General features: G+C 39.5%; 1 protein-coding gene across 4 annotated transcripts in view; it reads left to right on the forward strand.

Moving 5' to 3' along the window:
• gpatch2.S (G-patch domain containing 2 S homeolog) overlaps nucleotides 1–20,936 on the forward strand; it is an 85,667-nt gene that overhangs the window by 9,449 nt on the left and 55,282 nt on the right. For 3 of the 4 annotated variants that reach the window (XM_018264979.2, XM_018264978.2, XM_018264980.2), the window contains exons 3-5: nucleotides 1,073–1,134; nucleotides 1,298–1,480; nucleotides 3,087–3,166. In XM_018264979.2, coding sequence (XP_018120468.1) covers nucleotides 1,073–1,134; nucleotides 1,298–1,480; nucleotides 3,087–3,166 — 325 coding nt within the window. Of the gene's footprint in view, nucleotides 1–1,072; nucleotides 1,135–1,297; nucleotides 1,481–3,086; nucleotides 3,167–11,128; nucleotides 11,294–20,936 lie in introns of those variants that run through there. The other variant, XM_018264982.2, reaches the window with a different exon arrangement.

The raw sequence follows: 20,936 nt of genomic DNA on the forward strand, positions 1-20,936 counted from the left end.
TTCTGTTCAGGCCCTCTCCTATTCATAATCCAGTTTCTTATACAAAAACCAATCAATGTGTGGTTGCTAGGGTAATGTGGACCCTAGCAACCAGATTGTTGAAATGGCAAACTGAAGAGATGCTGAATAAGAAGCTAAATAACTAAAAAATCATAAATAATAAAAAATGAAAACCAATTGCCTCAGAATATCACTCTCTACATCATACTAAAAGCTAATTTAAAGATAAACAACCCCTTTAATTATGAACCTCTCCCACCATGGCCTTACTTAGTATTTAGGAAATGGCATTGGCCAGAGTGTGTCATATTAGCTTGTATATTCATTAGCAGATCAGCACAAGGGACATTGTGGTATTGGTTCAAGTGTGTATAGAGAATAAGATTTTTTTTTTTTGGGGGGGGGGTTATTCTTTATCCTGGAAAAAGAAAATGGGGACCTTGAGCATGCTGATTGGTTGTTGATCTTAAATTTGTATAGAAGGAAAAAAAAACCAAAAGGACAAATTAAACTTTTAAATTGCCAAGTCATTTTTAAGAACTAACTTAACGAAACTCTGCTTGCGCTCCTCTTCAGAAAAGGCGATCGGGTGATCCATAGTGCGGCGCTCGATTTCTCCTCCCTGCCTTCCTCATAGGAGATAGCCAGTGAAGAAAAATCGAGCACCGCACGATGGAATGTCGTCCTGCCGCCTTTTCTGAAGAGGAGCGAAGTGGAGTTTCGGTAAGTTATTTCTTAATAAAGAATTAAGGATTTAAAAGTTTAATATGTCTTTGTGTTTTTTTTTTTTTGTTCTATACGAATGGTTTTTTTTTTTTACGTTTATTTATTTCGGTTGTCCTGAAATGTTTATACATTCTTTATTTACAATATGACATATTTTCTGAACATCTCTAATTTGTAGTTTCATCTGGTTATGAGTGTCCCAGTTTACCTAGTAACCAATCATTGCTTTGGAAGATATACACTGTGTTGGGAAGAGACTGGGAAGTATATCATTCAAAAAACCATAAAAAAGAGGAAAGATAAAATAACTGAAATATTTATTTGTCTCTTTCATTTTTGTCTCCAGTGAATCCAGCAGCATAAGCAGCAGTGATGCGGGTTTGTTTACCAATGACGAAGGGCGCCAAGGTAACGTGCTGGTTGCTATATTCATTATTGGTAATTGGGTGAAAAGCTTGTATATTGTGCTAGTCTGGGGGTAGACCATAACCATAAGGCCAGTTCAAGGCAAGCTACTTTATTGCAATTATCTGGCTTTGGAGAAACACCACACTCCTTTTTGTTTTTCCAGGGGATGATGAGCAGAGTGACTGGTTTTATGAAAGTGAATCTGGAGGAGCTTGTGGTATTACTGGTGTCATCCCATGGTGGGAGCAGGAAGACTCAGCGGAAGTAGAGAAGCAACTGCCGGATCCAGTCTTTGAAAGCATTCTGACTGGCTCTTTCCCCCTCATGTCTCAATCGACTCAGAGAGGTCAGTTCTGTTATACATCTTAGCAAAAAACAACACATCGATAACAGAATAAAGGCAGAACGCTACTAGGTAGAGAGACTTGTATATAAACAGCTTGTTAATAGCTACGCCATCATGTATACCTCCTTATTTAAGCTGTAATTTTATATATACATAGACTGAGTGACTTGTGGTTGACTTACTGCAAGTAGAAAACTACTAAACCATTCTACCAATGAAGCAATTTTGTGTTGGCATGTGTAATATTGTTATATTATAGTAGGTATAGAGGATTGAGAGCTTGCCTTTCTTCTTGTGGGGCATTGCAGTATTTTCAATGTACAGCTTGTGTAGTAAGTGCACTGACTGCATTGCTGGTGTAGGTGGAATCCTATAGGTGCAGGGAGTGATGTCTTCTGGTAGATTCACAACACAGCACTGTGCTGAAAATTGGTGGAAAAGATCTTGCTGCTTCTGAAGTTGCAGATTCCTCTGTAAAACGGAGAAATGTTCAAAAAGCACTTGTGGGCAGGCAGACAAAGCATAGGTGCATCTGTAAGGGTAAGGTCACACAGGCAGATTCAGGGAGATTAGTCGCCCGGCGTCAAATCTCCTCTTCTTCGGGGCGACTAATCTCCCCAAACTGCCTCACGATGAAACTTCGGGCGGCTTCGGAAAACAAATTGCGCCGAGTGCCATCCTGCCGGCGATTTGCATTTTAGCCGGCGGGAAAGCAGGGCAGGCAGTTCAGGGAGCTTGCCCCGAAGAACAGGAGATTTGTCGCCGGGTGACTAATCTCCCTGAATCTGCCTGTGTGCCCTGACCCTAAAGACACATGGAGCTACAATTAGCAGATACTTATGGCTTTCAAAATGCCAAAAAATACACTGCCATAGACCATACAGAGAATTGCCTCTGCTAAAACACATGTAGTTAATCCAGTTATCACTACTGTCTTATTTCATAACTATGACATGTAGCTTCTATTAGTAGCTCTGTGTGTCTTCACCCGTACTGCATTGTACACCCGCTCCCCCTTATACACAGCAGAATGCTTGCTACTGGTCTAATTGCAAGTCATATTTACATATTTAGAGCCACCATGAGATATAACGGAGCTCCATACTACTACGTTAGAAGAGCCCTCCCTCCCATGGGGCCCCAGTTATTAGCCCCCTTCTCATCTGGGCTCTGTCAACACACATAATGGGGCCAATGATAAAAAAATAAACCTATTTGCGCATGCGTCATATGTCCCTGATTCACTCTAGCCATGCCTCATCAATGCCAATCTTTTCCATGATCCACCCACAAACTCCTTCAAGTGTGCCAGCATTTTTAATGCCATGAAAAAGTTCAACTGGAAAATGCCATGGCCACATATGATACAGTCCAGGGATTATTTTTCTTTTATTTCTGATAGACATTTTTTACTTCCTTGTTTTGTGACAAAAAGTCACACGATTTCTCTCCCTGCCCCTAACTTGCATATGCAAATTAGTATTCGGAATCGATTCGGCCGAATCCTGCTGAAAAAGGCCGAATCCCAAACCGAATCCTGGATTCGGTGCATCCCTAATATATATACATAAAATGTATGCAACAACTCATTATCTTGTCCTTTTAGGTTTCCAGGCAAGGTTAAACCATCTGCACTCAATGCAAGCAAGAAGCATCCGGAAATCTGCTGTCAGCCCAAACCCACTGGTAAGAAATAGCTTTCTCTGTATCTTTCTTCCTTTGCTAATTGAGTAGGCATCAATTGTGTGTTGGTCACTTCCTTATTTAATCAATACAAACTGCAACAATGTGTTTTTAAGGGGGTGTAATACCTCTTTCCTGAAAAGGTTTGTTGTGTAACTTCTGTGTATTGATAACGTTGTCACTTGCAGTACTTGTTTTTCACCAGTTTTCCGGAGAACTTTTCTGTAGGCTGCAACACAGCTGTCTGAGAGGAATGCATTATACTCCAGGCCAAACCATTTCTATTACTATTTTTTTACAGTATTGTCTTGTATTTGGGATCTGATCATCACCTACCCAGAGGGTAAACTGCAGCCTCTAAGGTTTTTAATGACATTTTAAAACAAATGGTCTCCCTTCCTAGTCTATTGCTGTTTTTCCCACAAATAAAACGGGGCTCTGCTCACTATAAAGGCTATAAATATTTACCCTTATTCCAACGAAATGGGGGGGCTGAGATATTCAGTTGTATTATTTTTTTTTAATCTAAATAATATTATTAAACCAAAAGAGAGTGGCGGCACAACTGTATTATCAGTGAGCAAAGCAAAAAGCATAGCCTATTGTTGAAGGGTTCTAACTGTATGAGATTTCATTTATATTATATTAATAAATATATCCATATAGTAATTATTATAAATGCAAGTATGTGTGTATATATATTTATAATAATGATTACAAGACCTGTCAATATATCTGTATGACTGGTGCTATTAATGTCATCACTTTTAAGGGGCATTGAGTGATGTCACTTCACATCATTGTCATGGAAGTCCTTGATGCCTTATTATATTGTTATACTTTACAATAGGGTGTATGTTATTCCATATATATAATATCTGTGCATGTTCCTAGCCTTGGCCTGTAATGTTTCCGCTCTCCGTTGTATTTTTTCCCCCATACATGGCTCAGAGTATCCAAGGCAGGCAAAATTAAAGTAATATAGCAATAAACAAAAGATTATTGGTTTCAGCATTTCTCTGCACCTTTTGGTATATTTTACCGTTCACTAAGGGTTAGCTATGTATCACCGCTGTCATGAAGTTAATCTATCAGTTGTAATAGCTCCTATAAAATACCAGAATGAGATTGCAATAACCCTAGAGAATGGGCTACAAATCCCGGCTATGATCAAGCAAGCAGTCAAGCAAAAATACAAATAGGTGCATCTGGAACAAAGACTTCCATCTCTCCCTGCTGAGTTATAGCCCTGCGGTCAAAGGTCAGAGACCATCGTGTTATCCTTATAAAAATAGCTCTTCTATAAAAATGCTATTTGCAAAATGAATAACCCCTTTAATGTGGAATGCACAGATGTGCGAACACAATTCATACATTTTATAACTATGCACTTAGAGGTAAGTAGGTATTTACACACTCGGCAATTTAGCTCTTAAAATGGCAATGAAACGTCTTTGTGGTTGCATACGGCTGCCGTACAATGAGCATGTATAGTAGGCCCTAGTACATTGCAAGTAAAGTCATCTGCTTCCGTGTTCCCTGTTCTTCATTTATAAAGTGCCAGTTTATTACAGAGCGATTTATAGGGATGTTTCAGCCTCTGCCTGTGTTTAGATTACAATCCAGTTTCAGCAGGAACCAGTTTGCCAGAGTGCAAAGGACAAAATAAACTACAGGTATGGGACCTGTTATCCAGAACACTCGGGACCTGGGGTTTTCTAGATAACGGATCCCATACCTGTAGCACTTTTTTTTTTTGCACCTTGCACACTTCCCTGCACTTAGCTCCCAGGAACCCAATGACCTGCTTTGTTCCCATGAATACAGCACTGCTTGTGTTGGTAGTTTTGTATTCTTCAGGAGCCCAAAGTGGGTGTGTCCTGGATGATGCACAAGCTAACGGGTGCACAATGCAGCCGGGCCGTAGTACTAGTCACATAGACTGTAAGCTCTACAGGGCAGGGACCTCCTACTGTGTTCCATACCACATGGTACTGAATCTCTGTATATTTATGCGTTTTGTATCCATTGTAATTTTTTTTCTAATACTTGTCCTCCCTGTGTGTACATTGTAAGATTGTACAGCTCTGCATATACTAGTGGCACTTTATTTATAAAGTTATACATGCAAACATGCCTATGACAGGTATTAAGTACACTGCTGTATTGTGCCCACAACAAGGCATTTTGCACTGATATCCTAGGACATAAGTGCTTAAAGGAGAACTAAAGCCTAACTAAAGAAGTAGTCTAGAAATGTTGTACATTATGTTTTGTGCTTCTGTACCAGCCCAAGGCAACCACAGCCCTTTAGCAGTAAAGATCTGTGTCTCCAAAAATGCCCCAGTAGCTCCCCATCTTCTTTTCTGCTGATTCACTGGACATGCTCTGTGCTGCTGTCACTTATTGAGCTTAGGGACCCACTCACAATATACAGTATACATAGAATGTCACAGTATAAGGCTGATTAGTAATTAATACAGAAAACACAGAAACCAGTGCAATTAGCACCAGAATTTAATAATCAGCCCTGTAGCATCATCTTATATTACAGACCAACCTCATTTTATGCTGGTTAATTAGTGACGAGCCCTAAGCTTAGCTTCTCAACAGTTGCTCAGAGCCCACTGAGCATGTGAGTGTCACAGACACATTCCAAGATGGTGACCCCCCTGTGACAAGTTTGAAGTCCTGGATCATTGCTGCTATTGACAAGCTGAAACTTTGCGCAAATGCAATAGGTTCAGTATATAAAATATGGCATTTTTAGCCATGTTCATTCCCAGGGTTTAGTTCTCCTTTAAGTGGTCTGTGTGTTTTCAATGTGTGGGAAGAAACTGGAGCACTCAGAGGAAACCAACACAGACACTAGGGGGCAAATTTACTATGGTAGACTATCCAGGGTTAATTAACGCTCGATATTCGACTGCCGAATTGAAATCCATCGAATGTCGAAGGATTTACCGCAATTCGTTCGATCGAAAAATCGATTAAATCCTTCGAATCGTTCGATTAGAAGGATTTTAATCCATCGATCGAACGATTTTTCTTCGACCAAAAAATACTTAGAAAGCCTATGGGGACCTTCCCCATAGGCTAACATTGACTTCGGTAGGTTGTAGGTGGCGAACTAGGGGGTCGAAGTTTTTTTTAAAGAGACAGTACTTCGACTATCGAATAGTCGAACGATTTTTAGTTTGAATCGTTAGATTCGAAGGTTGAAATAGCCAATTCGATGGTCAAAGTAGCCCAAAAAAAAAACATTCGAAATTCGAAGTTTTTTTTATTCTATTCCTTCACTCGAACTAAGTAAATGGGCCCCTAGGAGAGCATATTAACACTAGGAAGCTAGTAACCAGGTCAGACCATACAGCACACTGGCAGCATCCATACCAACCATTGTGCTACTGCTTTGCAAGTTGGATGATTTGGCAAAGCAAAAACAACAAAAATTCTTTGACATTAGAGAGCTGGTCAAGCAGCGGCACAAGTAGTGCATAATCCTAAATTTAGGGTCAATTTTTTCACCTTTCATTATAAAGATATCGACAAACTAAAGATGGACTAGTTGCAGACTAATGATAGCCGATTAGCAAACACTACCAACTATTTGCTTTATGTTTAGATTTTTTTCATTATCAAACTTGCTGCTTCTGTTCCTTCCAACCCTCTTGAAGGTTATGCTCTCTGAGCGCATTTCAATTTAAGCTTTTCCATTATTTGAAAAGAATTCTATAAGAACCCCAAATATACAGGGGGGGGGAGAAAAAGCGTGAGGACATTTTATGTCCCAAGAAGACAGATTGCCATTCTTGAAAGGGAAACAAAACACTAAATATTTCCAGCCCTGCATTATTTCCCGCATGGATGGTTAAATGCTACTTTAAGCCTCATAAAATTAAAAGGGAGAAATCTCCCAAGTGTTGCAGGAATTGGATTTAAGAAGAGTGGGACAGAGCCAAAATATTGCTACAGAATTAAATGTCAAAAAATCTTCTTTAATAGTAGATATATAGTTCACAGTGCCTGGTTATGATTAATACATTTAATCTAAATCACTGAAAGTTGCCCTCTCCTTTTCCATAAAATACAATAGAGCACAAATCAGTTTTACTGTAGGTGGATAACAATTGGAAAATAATGCATCTTCCCGCCCAATAAATTGTCAGTTATTCCTTTAACTAAAATCAATTCATCTCCGTAAAATTTATGGCAATTTCTCCCAATAAATCTCCTCAACTGTTTATTCATTTGCTTTTTTGATACATTTCAGCCGTTTTTTTCCGCGCTCCGATGTTTTTCACTTTTGATTCATTGTACGTTAGGAAGTCTATTTTGACTCCATTTTCTAATTAGGAAGTTAAAATCTACATGCCTGGTATTTCTTCCCCACCCGAGTCTCGTTTTTGTTTGGTTTTTTATACCCTTGAACACAAATCCTTATAATCTGCGATTTTTTTGCTTGACTTTTGACTATTCTCTTGAAAGTGGCTGCGCTATGTGGCTGCTTTAATATATGGGAAAGTCACTCCTCTTACCTGCAATATTGGAAAATAAAGCGGGCATCTTTCTTTTATACCAATGCAGGCTGGACAGTATCACCCAATCTCTATATTCTATGGCCATCTGTCGGTTTGCCAGTTGGACAGGTTAAAAATGTTCATTGTTGGCCATGTATGGTGTATTGGCAGATAAGGAAGTGAAGATGAGCTGCAGCATGAATGCTATCTATCCATTTATTCTGCAGGCTGATTGATTGGATACCATAGGGAATAGGCCTTTGTATGGCTCCCTTTAAAGGAGAAGGAAAGCTACCGAAGCAGGTTATTGCCAATAGATTAGCCACAATAGTGCAAGCTATAACACTATATTTATTTTGCAGAATGCTTTACCAATCCATAGTAAAACGCTATAGAAGCTCTGTTTGTTTAGGATAGCAACTGCCATATTAGCTTGGTGTGACATCACTACCTGCTCACTCATAGCTCTGGGCTCAGATTACAGAAGAGAGGAGCAAACTGAGCATGCTCAAGCCTGTGGCCTGGAGGTTTATGCTGAAAACAGGAAGTCTGATACAGAAGCCCATGAGTACACAATAGAAGGAAAGAAATGCAGTGTTTCTTTTGACAGAGGACTCAGAGCTAAATTACTTTGAGGGTTTACTGGTGTATTTACATAGATCTTTCTGATAAAGCTTAATTTTAGCCTTTCCTTCTCCTGTAAAGGAGAATTTAACCCTAAACTTATAAAACCCCATATCCCCCTACCCTACATAAACCCCCCTCCGGTCTCCCGCCCAGCCTAAGTGTTAACCCGGGCAAATGCCCCTAACAGTTTACTTACCCCTCGATGCAGGCATCGGAGTTCAGGGGCGCCTTCTTCAGCCGCTTCAGTAGTCTTCCTAATGAGACAGATGCTTCTGCAATTTCCGTGAGTTTCAGCTCATGCTCAGTTGTCGCGAAACAGAAAATTGCTCCAACTGTGCATACGCCGACATGCCGGTCTCATTCCGAAGATTTCCGAAGAGAAGAAGATGGCACTCGTGAACTCTGATGCCTGCATCTGCACCGAGGGGTGAGTAAAACGTTAGGGGCATTTGCCCCGGGTAACACGTAGGCTGGGGGGGAGGAGGGTGGTTAATCTATGTAGAGTAGGGTTTTTTTATGTTTAGGATTGAATTCTCCTTTAGCAGTGTTTTAGGCAGCACTCACTCAATTTCCACGTGTTATTTTAAGGCGGTGCACCTGTCCAGTGGTCCACTTCCCGACCAAATTAATCCAATTTCAATGTATGACACAGCTCCATTCAGAAATAATTTTAAAAAGCCTTTATTTGGCACGTGGCTTATTTTTGAAAAAGGTCTGGAAACAGGCCTGAAACGTTGTATTGTTGTCTTATAAGCCATGTGCCAACTAAAGGCTTTTATGGCTTTTTATTGAAATTGAATTCTCCTTTAAGCAGGTTACGTGGGAATATCTGATTTTTATTGAGCCAGGTTGGGATAATCTGATCATTTGCCCCCTTGGTCAATTGATTTATTATCAAAGGAATCCCATTAATTTCCTTTGACCACATTTATTTGCAATTGTCCCCGTTCACCTAACTCTTTGTGTGAAATAGTGCTTTGTACAGACATACAATAAAACCCTGATTTTACATAGTTGTGCTGTCTATAGGGGAATGCCTATGTTGATGTATTTGTATGGCCTATACATAAACTCGGCTGGGTTCATGGCACATTTTTTTTGGAAGCTCTCTAAAGGTGGCTATAGACGGTAAGATTTTTCTCGCCCTAATGACCTCAAATATTAATGGTCAAAGGTTAATGGGAAACTAACATTGTGCATCTAACAATTTTTAGTCTGACATTGGTCAGAAAATCGATCGGTCAGGTTAGAACATTTTCATTGTTCACAGTGAAATGTATCCATTGTCCAAATGTTTGCACAGTTTTATTGGCTTCAACTAGACAATATCACTTGAAATAGTCTCTTTAGTTGAGGGACAAATTGTACATTTAAATGATCATCTCAAGATTAGCGTGGAAATCTTAACATCAATGGCCACCATAGTCTGTCCATGTTGTGAAGGTTTCTATTTATTACCATTGTTGCCTGCCCTACCCCCAATGATATTAAACTACAACTCATGGGTTGCTAAGATACCCTCTTTTTAAAAGAGCATTATAAAGCTATTGGTTATGACAAATGATAATGAAGGGTGGGGCTACCCACAATGGCAGCTTAGGCAAGGCTTAAACTTTGAGGGCCTAGCAAAACATGGATAATGCCTTGAAAAGCTACATGTAATGGATTATTTCCATTGGACAGACAAGTTGCAAAAGTAGAGTTTAAAACTGAAATATATAGAGTCCCTTTAAAGGAGAACTAAAGCCTAACTAAAGAAGTAGCTAGAAATGTTGTACATTATGTTTTGTGCTTCTGTACCAGCCCAAGGCATCCACAGATCTTTAGCAGTAAAGATCTGTGTCTCCAAAGATGCCCCAGTAGCTCCCCATCTTCTTTTCTGCTGATTCACTGCACATGCTCTGTGCTGCTGTCACTTACTGAGCTTAGGGACCCACTCACAATATACAGTACACATAGAATAGAAATGTCACAATATAAGGCTGATTAGTAATTAATACAGATAATTACTACATGGCAGCACAGAAACCAGTGCAATTAGCATCAGAATTTAATAATCAGCCCTGTAGCATCATCTTATATTACAGACAAACCTCATTTTCTGCTGGATAATTAGTGACGAGCCCTAAGCTTAGCTTCTCAACAGCCAATCAGAGCCCACTGAGCATGTGAGTGTCACAGACACTTTCCAAGATGGTGACCCCCTGTGACAAGTTTGAAGTCCTGGATCATTGCTGCTATTGACAAGCTGAAAATGTATGCTTTATATAAGTTCAACATATAAAATATGGCATTTTTAGCCATATTAATTTTTAGGGTTTAGTTCTCCTTTAATGACCTTCCCCTTCATTTTTACACCAACATTTAGGCAAACTTTCATGTTCAACATGTGTTGCCTTACAAAGAAAAAAAAGAGGGGAAAAGGCAATTTGGAGTTGATCTATAGTTGTTGGTTTTGGAGCATATTGGATGTTAAAATGATTGATTTTACAAGTAAAAAATCATTTGAGCGGTTGGATTAGTGTTCATTAATTTTACTAATTACATAGCGAGAAAAACAGATGTTTTGTTTGTTGAAGATCAGACATTAATTGCAGGTCCTACCTTTCAAACTAAAAATAGTGTCAATATGTTGTGCTTTGTTTTCCATAAAATACACCAGTGCGAAGAAGGGAGGGGACAGCGCTGTTTTTTATAAGAGAAGGGGATTCTTTTATTAACTTCCTTTAAAGTAATGACAAACTCACAACTTTATCAGCATTAAAATTATCTATCACTTGATAAGTTGTTGGTTATTTTTTTTTTTCTCCCGGCCCAGATGATCGATTTCGTTTTTAATGATGCCCCAAAATTGCAGATTGAACGAACAGCGTGTCTGAATTTGTTACAGTGTGATTGAACTTTGCAACAGAGAACGGAGTTAAATAGATGGCTGGAAAAATGTAGATTTAGCCCAGGGAGCAGCAGCAGCAAAGTTACCAAAGTAAGTGGCTAAAATCCCATGCTATTGGGACCTAATGGAATTGCGCACAAAATTGTAACTCCCAGTGATTCTCACATGACCCAATGGCAAGGTATTTTCAGGCGAAAAAGCTTCACCCCTAAGCAGCAGACAGTTTTAAGGACTTTTTTTCATACTGCCATAGGGCCTCAGGCTTAATTTGGCAACCCCGTTGTGGACTGGCAGCCTACAGGAGGCACCTGTTTTTTTTGTTTATGCCATCAAAACTTGCCTCCAATGCTGGAATTGAAATATAAGCACCTGCTTTGAGGCCACTGGGAGCAACATCCGAGGTTTGGTGAGCAGCATGTTGCTCACGAGCCACTGGTTGGGGATCCCTGAGTTAGAATAAGGGTGACGACACACGGAGCTACTAGTAGCAGCTACTTGTCACAGCTACAAAATGCCAAAACATACCCTACCATAGACAATTCTGTGAATTGCCTCTGCTTAAACACATGTAGAGGCAATTATCAGTAAATTATCAGCATTGTCTATTTTTGTAGCTGCTACTAGTATGGAGCCTGATAAGAAACATAAACAACAAATCTCGTGGTCAGTTTTAAGGTAAGGGCATACCTGGAGATTCGGGGAGATTTCTTTGGGGCAACTTATCTCCCCGAACTGCTTCCCTGTGTCTTCAGTCTGCTTCAATGAAAACACGCCTGCGCCGATGCACTTGCGGCAATTCGATTTCCGAAGTCGCCCGAAGCTTCCTCACGAGTAAACTTCGGGCGACTTCGGAAATTGAAGCACCGGGAGTGCATTGGCCTTTTCTCATTATAGCAGGGGAGGGCAGTTCGGGGAGATTGTCGCCCCGCAGAAGAGGCGATTAGTCGCCAGGCGACTAAATCTCCCCGAATCTGCCCATGTGTGGGATCTTCTGGGTAATCCAGTTTCCTCCCGAAACCCAGGGGGTTTCCTTCTCCTTTAACAGAATACAAATCCTTTTGAAACCTCAGTATGTCTGCCCTGTATGCATTGGATTAGGCATATAAATAACGTGCACCTCTAGGTTAGAAACCCCTGCACTTTATAGAAGCCATGGTTGAATGTTTGTTTTGTTTTGTTTTGGAAGGTCATGACAAGCAACCACATTAGATGGTAAGCTCTGATGTCTCTGCCACTCTAGGTGCTTTCATTGAGACAAAAAAAGTCAATAAATGTTTTGCCAATGCCAACAATCACAAGACCACACAAGTGGCTCTAGACACACATCCAATGTGATTTTGCCAAAACATGTGGCTATCAATGCTTATTTGGTGGACAATAAGTCATTGGTGAACTAAATCTCCTGCTCTTTGGATAACTGAGGTTGATGGGAGCTGTAGTTGTAGCAGCAGCTGAATGGACACAGTTTGGACTTGTCTCGATAGAGATGAACTCCTTGTTTTACAGGTAAAAGAGTTAATGAGTTCTTGTTGCTTTGATTAAAAAGGAGAGCTAATGTATGTTGGAGCCATGTGTTCAGCATGCCGGCCATGCTATCATTTATTTCAATACTGTATTTCAACTAGCCAAAGCCTCTGATGATGTGCATGTGCTAAGTGCATAGATTTACTGCTGCAGTTTGAACATTTTTAAATTAAAATATATCGCTCATTCTGAAAATATTGATTTACACATCGCTGTGTCAATATTAAATCTAGCAAATTTTCCAATAAGTTAAAAAGATCTGGCAGGTCAGGTGAAATGTACTGAGTTGATTTGATTGTATTTATGTGTGTGTTCATCCATCTCAAAAGTACTTTTATGGATTTTAAGGGGGGGGATACAATCCCTGTATTTTGGTGTACCGAGAAGTAAAAACTGTGCCAATATAAAAAGAAAAATGTTATATTTAGATGGATTTATTGGATTTATTCTCGGCATTCAGCCAGTAAATGCATGCACGTATGTTTCCCTGTTTCACTCAGAAAGATTGAAAGTATATTTTTAACACAAACTGCTCAGAAAAGATTAACGTTAGTTTTCATTGAGTGCAATGTGTTCACATGAGAAATTCCCATCTCTGGGATTGGTATTTTGGACACCCAAGTTCTGTTTTGGCCCGATCAACATAGCCACTGCTTGTTTTGTGCTGTTCTTATGTTATATTTTCTGTGATTTGTATTGTATCTCCCATACAAGCTTTTATTACTCCACCAGATTATTGTTATTTTCATAATCTCAAACATCACAGACATTAAACCAGTTGGTTTAAACCAGTATACTTTCAGAGTTACCCAAGGATGCTCATAAAAAGTTTACAGATATATAGAAACATTGGGGTAACAGTCACCCTTCTATAGTTCCAGGGGTACCCAGGGTACAAATAAGCACTCACCCCAAATCTCCCCCTAACTGACCTTCAGGCTGGGCCCCCTTAGCTCATAACAAGGTTACAGATATATAGAAACATTGGGGTAACAGTCACCCTGCTATAGTTCCAGGGGTACCCAGGGCACAAGTAAGCACTCACCCCAATTCTCCCCCTAACTGGCCTTCAGACTGGGTTCCCTTAGCTCATAACAAGGTTTCAGCTATATATATAGAAACATTGGGGTAACCGTCACCCTGCTATCGCAGGGGTACCCAGGGTACAAATAATCACTCACCCCAAATCTCACTCTAACTGACCTTCAGGCTGGGCCCTCTTAGCTCATAACAAGGTTAAAGATATATAGAAACATTGGGGTAACAGTCATCCTGCTATAGTTCCAGGGGTACCCAGGGCACAAATAAGCACTCACCCAAATTCTCCCCCTAACTGGCCTTCAGTCTAGGTCCCCTTAGCTCATAACAAGGTTACAGATATATAGAAACATTGGGGTAACAGTCACCCTGCTATAGTTCCAGGGGTACCCAGGACACAAATAAGCAATCACCCTAAATTCTAGCCTAACTGGCTAGACCCAGCAACCCTCTGTGTTGTTCTTATACAACCAGCCTAAATAAGAGGATGGGCAATTCAGTTTTAGATATCCTGGCAGCAGGATTAATACATTTTTTATTCATTTATTAATATTTAATTGTAATCTGTGACATTTTGTTGTAGACCTTCCCAACGTGGAGTCCAGCCAAACAAAAAATAGCCCCCGATTATGGCCCTGCTAATGCACAAAGCACTGCCCTTTTCCCGGCACAGAATTATTTTAAGTTTCTGCATCAAGGGAAAAAAAAAAAGAAGGGCCGGTGCTAGTTGTATCCTCACTCGTCTGCTTAATCCTTCTCCCCACAGCATTGTCAATACCCATCTAATTCCATTTTAACAACAGTAATTGGCTGATGGAGTAGAAGATATAGATTTGTTTTCCTGATGACTTCTTGACTTTTTTTCCTCTGCTAATACTAATAGAATTCCAAATCCTTGCCGGTGTGATGGTGCCATGAGTAGGTCACCAGTCATGTCAAGGTCCTATTGGAAACTTCATAGCAAACATCTTAATTTAGACTTAGCCACTTCTTCTCTTTGTCTTCTGTGTGCATTTGCCAGTAATTCTTTCACATCTCAGTCATTCCATTACGCCTCAATTCATTTACTTTACTAGACAATGGCTGTGCATGGGAAGCGTGTAGCGGCGAGCGACTTATTTAACCGGAGACAAGCTGCTGCCTTCTCTAACGATCTCGCAAGCTCTTGTGTGATATTTTTTAATTGCTTCAAACCTGATTAAAACAGAATCCCTGCATGAGCCTTAAAGGCTAACTGCCTCTTTATTTTTTTTTTTCACCTTTGGATAAGTCTAAATGAAATATTAAAGGGGTGGTTCACCTTTATGTTAACTTGTAGTATGCTATAGAATGGCCACTTCTAAGTAATTTTTCAATTGGTCTTCATTATTATTATTTTTTATAGTTTTTGACTTATTTGCCTTGTTCTTCTGGCTCTTTCCAGCTTTCAAATGAGGGTCACTAACCCCACCTAAAAACAAATGCTCTAGCGATGCCTAATTTGCATACGGCGCCAAGTTAAAGTACAATGGACTTATATGTAGCAGCAAAAACATTACACTACACAAGCCTGGGAAACCTTCATAAAATAAAATAGAGTTGTTATTTTACCCTATACATGAGCCCACTGTATAGTTTAGGTGCCATATTAGGAAATGTAGGGGGGAAGGAGGGTACCCCAAAAAAAAATGTACAATCTTTTTCAGCCTATCACCCTTAAAAAAAGTAAGACGCCGTTTTTTGGGACTTGGTCTGAGGTGGTGAATCACCTTCTTAACTTTCTTTTGTCAATCTTTCCTTCTTTCTTATAATGTTCTCGTTTCTTTTGTTGTAAATCCCAACGTTGGTTTTTTAACATTGGATGATTGTAATTTAAAATACCAATAAAAAGTAAATTAAAAAAGGATTAGGAAAGCAGGGCATGGGGTTTCCATACATATTTAAGGGTAACTGCAGGTTATGCAGACACACATGGGATACTATAGACGCCTAAATACTAAATGTGATTTTTGTAGTCTGAATAGTTCCAAGAAAGTTTCCCCATTAATTCCCATTCTGCAAGCACTTGAATAGCTTAGCGTTCATTCATTCTTTATCATGTGCCATCTTGGCCACTCTCATTGATTTCTGATCTTTTGACTATTCATTTATTTGTTCACTCACAGACATAGCCCATGGATCTTATCTTCTCTACTCTACATTTACTGTCCTTCTGGCTTTAGGCATCCAGGCTGAATACTAATTCCTCGCGGCTCCCGTTAAAACAAATGACATCTGTTGGCGATTTTGACGGTCTCGATATGGGACGTGTGTGGTGCTAAACATATAAATATATTTATCTGCAGATAAAATGGGATTGTTTCCTTAATCAAGGGAACATGTTGGTTATAATATGCAAATATCCTTTATTAATATGGCACCAACTTATTATGCAGTGCTGTACAGTGGAGCTTGCAATCTAAGGTCGCAATTACATTCACTATGGTCCTTTTTATCAGGAGCCAGTTAACCTGCCTGTATGTTTTTGGGGTATGGAAGAAACCTAAGGGTTCCCACACAAAATCCTTGCACTATGTCTGGAATAAAAACTAGAACCTGAGCACCGCAAGGCAGAAATACTAAGGGGCTGATTCATTAAGGGTCGAATATTGAGGGTTAATTAACCCTCGATATTCGACTAGGAATTGAAATCCTTCGACTTCGAATATCAAAGTCGAAGGATTTTGCGCAAATTCTGCGATCGTACGATCGAAGGATTATTCCTTCTAATCGAACGATTAAATCCTTCGAATTGAACGATTTGAAGGATTTTAATCCAACGATCGAAGGAATATCCTTCGATCAAAAAAACTTAAAAAAACCTATGGGGACCTTCCCCATAGGCTAACATTGACTTCGGTAGCTTTTAGCTGCCGAACTAGGGGGTCGAAGTTTATTTTAAAGAGACAGTACTTCGACTATCGAATGGTCGAACGATTTTTACTTCGAATCCTTCGATTCGAAGTCGTAGTCGAAGGTCGAAGTAGCCCATTCGATGGTCGAAGTATCCTTCACGAATCCTTCACTCGAATTTAGTGAATCGGCCCCCATCCATTGCGCTACTACGATGCCCAATTATTTGTAATTCTAAAAATATATATTAAATACTAGGCACCTAGTTTGTACCAGGTGTGCTAATTAGGTCCCTGGGCCAAATTAATGGATATCATGAAATTATGGCTGTTTAATCTCCAATCTGGATTATTTAGAATTATTTATGCATATTTTTCAGCAGTGTGAACTGCTTTTCTAAGAGGAAAATAAAATAAAGGGCCGCACCATGTATGAGTGTATGGGCCGCAGACTGGTCTATAGGCTTGGTTATGTGATACTCCAATGAGAATACACGATTTCACCTTTATTTATTACTAAAAAAATCTCTTTAATCAGATTGGATAAAATCAAGCAAAAACCCAAATTGTACAAATTTTCATACATTTAAAATGTACAGTTTTTTACTGAATTGTATGATTTTTTTTTTTTCTGGCTTTTTCCAGAAAAGTCCAAATTTTTGGCAGAAAAGCCCGAAATAGTTTGATTTTCTGGCTAATTCCAGAGCAGATCACATAAATTTAACAGGATAGGGACCTCTCTCTTTGACTTATATACATACAACCTCGGCAGACCTACACATTCTGACTTTGCATCTTTGGGGTATAATAAATCTTGAAAAATTCAAGTTTTTTCCCCACTCAAAATTTAAATTTTATAGTAAAAAAATTAATAAATAAAAAACTAGAATTTTTTGGCATTCTGACCTCCCAAGTGTCTGTATGTAAAAGTGCAGGAGCCGTGCCCCTTTTGGTATCCACTAGTCATTTTGTATCCGTTAGAATGCCCGGTGGTGCCCTGCCTCATGATCTTGTAATTTCCAGAAGCAGGTGGAGTTGGCAATTACCTCCATGGTCAGTATATCATGTCTTCCCCCTACTAGATGATGAATTGCAAATAGCTGGACTCCATGCACAACAATAAACTCAAATAAATCTTCTATATGTGATAATGACAAGATGAGGAGACTGGCAGCTATAACAAGGCTGCTGTTGTCACCCACTTTATAGTAGACTTGATATCCATCATTATCAGCCAGGGCTAGCTCGAGCTGGACAAGAAGGTCCAAAGAAAGATGAGTTGTTTGCGCTGAAGCATCCACTAGGTCTCATCTGGCACAGAGTAAATGGGATTTTTTTTTCTGTTCAGTGGACCAGAGCTGTCCATCATTCTAGTCAGATATCTGATCACTTCATGCCGAGGGACAGTCTAGCTTCACTCTATTGCGCAGTTCCATTATTTAAAGCAGAGGAAGTTTAACCTTGATTTAAAGATATTAACTTACGTAGTACAAACATTGGCTATTTGCATTGCAGCCTAATTGTGAGACTCATACAGCTTAGCTTGGGCTCCCATTGGTGGGAGCAGGAATATGTCAAGGGCCACTTATAAAAGAAGTTAGAATATCTAAGGTTTTACTGCATATTTTTAAAGTCTTGTGTCCCCTGGTATTTTGTTTTTCTGTTCAAGTTGTGACTCATTTGTACGTGTCCACCCCAGATTGTAAGCGCAGTTTTAGCTACAGCTTGAACGGGGAGATGTGGTTCGATATATAGAAAACTGGCCATAGGAAAGGGTATTGTACCATAGCTGTCCTATCTTCTGTCCATCAAGCCTTGTTAATTGGCAGCTCAAATCCCTCCCTATCCAGACTGACCAGCTCATTCTGCCTTTATCCAGCTTTAGACCCATGACACTGATGTGTTTTCACTGTTGTGGTGTTTGGTAAGGAAAGCAGCCTCAGTGGTAAAAACACCCCCTTAGTCATAGGTACGCTTGCCACCTGTCCGGATTTCACCCGAACTTCCCGGATTTTTGTAGGGTGTCTGGATTTCCAAATTAGTTAATCAGGACATGACATTGAAGTGAATGACATGGCAATCAGCCAATTGCTGATCACAACGTCACCAGTCCCGCCCCTGATGTCACCAGTCCCGCCCCTGATGTCACCTGCCCCACCACCCTATCTCACCTGTCCCGCCCCAATGTCCCCGACCCTGCCCGTTTTAGACAAGGAAAAAAAGGTGGCAACCCTAGTTATATGCCACAATGTGACCTGTAAGTAGGTTGCAAAATTTGCTGTACTTTCCTCTTGCAATATCAACAAAAATACTTGGCTAGCTAGTTTGTTTTCAGTCTACACTGATGCCTCTTTGTGCAACATATATCAAGACTCATGAGAACTCCTTTCTTGTTGGTTCTTGAACAGGCCTCTATCCACTTTAGTGTTGCTTTGCTTTATTCCACCAACAAAACAACTTAGGAAATCTGTGTGGAAGCTTGCAGTGATCTCCTTGTTTGTCCTTTCAACATTATGCATCCAAAGCCTCTGGATTAACACCATAGATACAGCCCTTTATGTATATTTATGGGTTACATGGCTATATATCACACTTGTTGAGAGCTCTGTGTGAATCTTATTAGATCACATTTCATTAGTGGATAACATAGAGCCAAGAAATCGAAGGCAAAATGAAGACAGTGGGTGTTTGGTTGATGCCTGTGGATCTGTTAATCTATACAGCGTTTCTCTGGTTCTGACACTTGGGGGCCCATTTACTTAGTTCGAGTGAAGGAATAGAAGAAAAAAAACTTCGAATTTGTTTGTATGTTTTTTTTGGCTACTTCGACCATCGAATGGGCTACTTTGACCTTCGACTTCGAATCGAACGATTCGAACTAAAAATCGTTAGACTATTCCACCATTCGATAGTCAAAGTACTGTCTCTTTAAGAAAAAACTTCAACCCCTAGTTCGCCACCTAAAAGCTACTGAAGTCAATGTTAGTCTATGGGGAAGGTCCCCATAGGCTTTCTAAGCTTTTTTGGGTCGAAGAAAAATCGTTCGATCAATGGATTAAAATCCTTCAATCGAACCAATAGCGCTAAATCCTTCGACTTCGATATTCGAAGTCGAAGGATTTAACTTCGACAGTCGAATATCAAGGGTTAATTAACCTTCGATATTCGACCTTAAGTAAATTTGCCCCTTGGATGAGTTTATCGCCAGGTCTTTTAGTCAGCAGAGACCCATTGTACTGTTTGAGGAACCAGATCCAGGAATACAGGGAATATGAAAAGCCAGAACAGCAATTTACAAATAACTTGAGAATCATTGAAAATGTGTTATCATTTATATTGGAAAGTATCTTAAATTAAATTTTCTCCATTATGCAAAAAAATAAAATCCTTTTTATGTAAACTGGGTGTATTGCATGGTACAGGTATAGGATCCGTTATCCTGAAACCCATTATCCAACAAAATTCTGAATTACGGAATAAACATCTCCCAAAGACTCCATTATAAAGAAATAATTAACATTTTTTAAAATAATTTCCTTTTTCTCTGTAATAATAAAACAGTATCTTGAACTTTATCCAAACTTAGCTATAATTAATCCTTATTGGAGGCAAAACCAGCCTTTTGAGGTTATCTAATGTTTACATGATTTTCTAGTAGACTTAAAGGGGACCTGTCACCCAAAAAAAATATTCCAAATCCTATTTTATCATGTTAGTCAAGCAAAATTTACTTTAATTACACTATATAAATTATTTGAATCTTGTTTCCATCAGTCTGGGAACTCATAATTGTAGCAAGCAGGCAGGAGCCACATTGTGGACACTGTTATTAAGGCAAGTCTTGTATCTTCTCAGCATATTGTTTGTGCACCAGAACGGGGGACCTGATGTCCATCCCCATGCTCTGATTACCACAATTATATGGTTAAGAGAACTGGGGAAATGTGGGGAGAGCAGTGACACCTAGAAAATGCTGAATGGAAAGTGAAAGTAATTGCTTGCCTCGCCTTATTTGATTGACAGCTGAGATTTTTTTAAATGAGTTATGAATGCTTTAATAAAAATAAAATTTGGATTTCATGTTTCATTTGAAAAGGACTTTTATTATACAGCTTTTTATGGGTGACAGGTCCAGTTTAAGGTATGAAGATCCAAATTACAGAAAGATCCGTTATCTGGAAAACCCTAGGTCCCGAGCTTTCTGGATAACTGGTCCCATACCTTTATTTCCAAACACAATAAACACAATATCCAAAGACTGAACTTTCTTTACAAGCGTTTATTGCTTAATCTGTTCTCAT

The sequence above is a fragment of the Xenopus laevis genome, chromosome 5S (genome assembly GCF_017654675.1).
Source record: "Xenopus laevis strain J_2021 chromosome 5S, Xenopus_laevis_v10.1, whole genome shotgun sequence".
Classification (NCBI taxonomy): domain Eukaryota; kingdom Metazoa; phylum Chordata; class Amphibia; order Anura; family Pipidae; genus Xenopus; species Xenopus laevis.